This window comes from Plectropomus leopardus, unplaced genomic scaffold (assembly GCF_008729295.1).
Source record: "Plectropomus leopardus isolate mb unplaced genomic scaffold, YSFRI_Pleo_2.0 unplaced_scaffold25168, whole genome shotgun sequence".
In the NCBI taxonomy this organism is placed as follows: Eukaryota; Metazoa; Chordata; class Actinopteri; order Perciformes; family Serranidae; genus Plectropomus; species Plectropomus leopardus.
In genome coordinates, this window is record NW_024627344.1 from 1 (window position 1) to 3,809 (window position 3,809).

The 3,809-nt window shown below is 34.5% G+C and overlaps 1 protein-coding gene across 1 annotated transcript; it reads right to left on the reverse strand.

Moving 5' to 3' along the window:
• Positions 1 to 358: 358 nt before the first annotated feature.
• Positions 359 to 3,582, reverse strand: LOC121966591 (neutral alpha-glucosidase C-like; the record flags this gene model as incomplete). The annotated part of the gene is made up of 6 exons (XM_042516670.1): positions 359 to 427; positions 1,253 to 1,427; positions 1,939 to 2,040; positions 2,135 to 2,231; positions 3,092 to 3,235; positions 3,503 to 3,582. Coding segments are annotated over 6 exons (667 nt in total), but the record flags the coding sequence as incomplete, so codon positions are not given.
• Between the last annotated feature and the right edge of the window lie 227 nt (positions 3,583 to 3,809).

A 3,809-nucleotide genomic window follows, 5' to 3' on the forward strand; every position in this document is an offset into this window, starting at 1 on the left:
TATAAAAAACTATCCGAAAATGTCCTCAAATATATTTATAATTACTAGAATTTTATATTTTAAAAAAAGTATACAATAAGAAACTGCACTTTTTGGTTCTTTCTTTGTTTCTCTCTTTTTAGGAAATTTTCTTGTAACTTTTTAAATAATTTCTTGCTAATTTTTAAGCAATGTTTTAAATTTGTACATTGCTTTCTCCCCTTCAAAAAATCAAAAATCAAACCAATTTTCCCAGATTTCAGAGGTTTAAATTCATGCAGGCCAACATTACATCATCTAAACATGAGAGACATTGACCTCTAGTGTCTGCTGATAAAACTGAGAGGTAAAAAGCTGCAGCAGAGGTAGCAGCACTCACCTGAGCGGAGGCAGGCCGCAGGTGTGAGCCTGATAGAAAAGAGTGTACCAGTAAGGCAGCAAACAGTACCTGCGAGCACAAGAGAAACGGCCGAGAGACTCACACTCAAACTTAATGTTGTCTTTAAAAAAACAAACAACAAAACAAGGCACACGTCACAGATTTCTTAATGCATGTTTAATTTTGCATGCTAACTCTGACATGTAAGTCTTCCGAACCTGAGCAATTTAAAAAATGACCCCCAAATTAGCGAGAAATTTGTGGTAAAAAATTTCAAGAAAATTAACTGAAAATTAGTGAAAAAAAACAATTACAACAATACACCACAGAAATGACCTGGAAAAAGGTGCTTCAAAATTAGAATTATTTTGTTAGATAATTTCAAATTTTAATTGTTATTTATAAATATAATTTTTCTTTTTTCCTAAACATTTGTAATTTCTTTCAATTTGTTAAACATTTCTTACCAAATTGCTCATTGCCTTTTCCTCATGTTTTTGAAAGAAATCACACCAATTTGTAAAAATATTTTTTCTGGCCTTGCTGGGATTTGTTCTCATCTTTTAACCCTTTGAAACCTGAGCAAGTTGGACCGATTTATGTCAAAAACATGGGAAGAAATGAATGAGCAATGCAAGAAGAAATTCCCCAAAAATGTGAAAGAAATTAGTAAAATGTTCAAGAAAATGACCTGAAAATAAGCTAAAAAGGAAACACACTCTTAAAATAATAATCGATCTTTAAAAATTATTTTAAAGATGCAATTACGATAATTATAAATGTAGTTTTTACCCAGCTTTTCAAATTTGGGGTGGTCTAAATGTTTCAGCTGGTTGAAATCTTTGATCCTCACTGCTAGATGCCACTGAATCTGACACACTGCACCTTTAGTACCTCTGTTGGATCGCAGACCGGATTGCAGCGGTGACTTCTTCTCCAAACAGCCACGGCTCGCGGCGCTTTGTCACGTTTGCAGAGTGACCTCTGAAAAACGGCTGCAGGGCGGCTGCCTGGTACCAGCGCACCAGCAGCTCCGGCTCCGGGTCCTGAATGAACCCACCGACATCGGCTGAAACGCAGAAAGAAAAATCAGAGGCTTTAACCCTCGTCATTAGTTTTCTTGTGTTGCGTTCAGACAATTTTCACAAGCATTTAAACCTCTGAAAGCTGGGAAAAATGGTTTGATTTCCTTTGACAACACGGGAAAAAAATTAATGAGCAACTTGGCAAGAAATGTTCTGTAATTTGAGAAAAAAAATCTGTAAAAAAAAAAAAAAAAAAGTAAATACCAGATAAGGATTAAGGGATTACGAAATTACAGGACAATGGCCAGGAATTTATGCCTCTTATATTTTGAAAAAAATTACAGAAAAAAAAACGTATTAGCACATTATTGCATTGTTTTCTTGTTTTTGATTTTTTCTTTTTTTTCCCCCCTTTTTTCAATTAATTAGTTTTCTATTTTTCTCAGGTAATTTTCTTTTTTATCTTATTTTATTTATTTATTTATTACTAAATTCTAGCTAAATTTTGGGGCATTTTTTGGTTAGTTGCTCATCAAATCAGTCCAGTTTCCTCACCTCCACAAAATCCGATGCCTGTGATGCTGAGAGACAGAAGCATCGGAATCGAGATCTTCAGATATTCCCAGGTGGCTACGTTGTCACCGGTCCATATCGCTCCTGCATCCAAAACAAAATCAATCCAAACAAACCGTGCAGTTAAAGATAAAACTACGAACATATCGCAGGTTTATTTTTCATTTCAAACACGTACCAAATCTCTGTGAGCCGGCGAAGAAGGAGCGCGAAAGGACGAACGGTCTCTCTGAACCACCTGAGCGAGTTATCAGCCCGTCCACTGTGGCCATGTGCTGCGAGACGACAGCAGTAACCGAAAATCTGTAATTCACTTCATACACTCCACTGACAACCATCATTTAGTTAACCCTTTGAAACCTGCAGCAACATCAATCTTTGTGCCAATTTCAGACGCTTTCACATGTGTTTAAACCTTTAAACCCCTGACCAATAATGTGATTTGGTATGAAATTTTCCACAAATGGCAAGAAATTTGATGATTTAGAAAAGTATTTTTAAAAAGACTAGAGAAAATGTTTAGGAAAAAAGAAAAAATCAAACTATATTTATCATTATCATAGTTGCATATTTTAAATTATTTAAATTAGGAAAAAGTAAAAAAATTACCTAAAAATAAGTAAAAAAGAAAACAAAAACAGCAACAAACAAACACGGAAATTACCTGGAAAAAAATGCTTAAAATTGAAATAAGTTAACATAACTTAATATATGTAAAAGCTGTAATTATAAATGTAGTTTTTTCTTAGCTTTCTATTTCTTCCCCATCTTTTTAAAAATTAAAAATCTCCTAATTTCTTGCAGTTTGTGAAACACAAGTTGCTCATTGCCTTGTTTTTGAGAGAAATCACACTAATTTATTTTTCTTTCTCACATTATTTTCATTGTTTTTTTTCTTCTAATTTTCGGGTTATTGTTTTTTTACTTTTACTTTTTTTCTTGCCATTATTTCTACAATTTCATCTTTCAGCTCTTTTCCTTCTTCCCATCTTTTTAAAAGAAAATAAGCAGATTTTTCTCAGCTTTTAAAAAGTCAAGTTGCCAAATTTGAAGTTCTAGACAAAAGGTGAAATGATGACACAAATGCTGCATCTTTAAAAGAATAACTAAAATGAAGTGAAATGAGCCTTCTCACCTGGTAGAAGCCGTACAGGTTGTGTAATTCCCGGTGTTCCCAGCCCCCATAATGCACTGCGTCTTTTGGCATGGTCTGCTCCGGCCCGTCGAACACAGACGGTTCATTCATATCATTCCACACAAATAATGACGGTGTGGATCCCTGAGTCACACAAAAACACATGACCGTAAAACGGCTCAGTGAGAGGGAATATGACATAAAAACGTCATTATAAAAGATTTATGTTGGAATTTTTAGTCTTTCTCTGGGGTGTAATAACATTTGTGGAAGGTGCTTGAAAACATTTGAGATGTCTTTCTTTCTCAGCCACAAAATAACACATTTTTCCAAAATTATTATCGATTCTTGTGTATAAATTGAGTTTTATGTGTACAGCAGCTCTGATTGTGGATTTTCTTTTACTGTCACCTTGTATTTATCCAGGCTGAAACATCTGGAGTACCACGCCCGAGTGTCTGGACTGCTGAAATCGATGTACGAGGACTCACCTGACAGAGAGGTTAAAGGGACAGTTCACTCCAAAATAAAAAATATACATTTTTTTCTCTCACCTGTAGTGATATTTATCAGTCTAGATAGTTTTGGTGTGAGTTGCTGAGTGTTATTATATATCGTCCGTAGAGACGTCTGCTTTCTCTCCAGTGTAATGGAACTAGATGGCACTTGTGATGTCAAATAAATAAATAAGTAAATAAGTAAATAAGTAAATGCATAT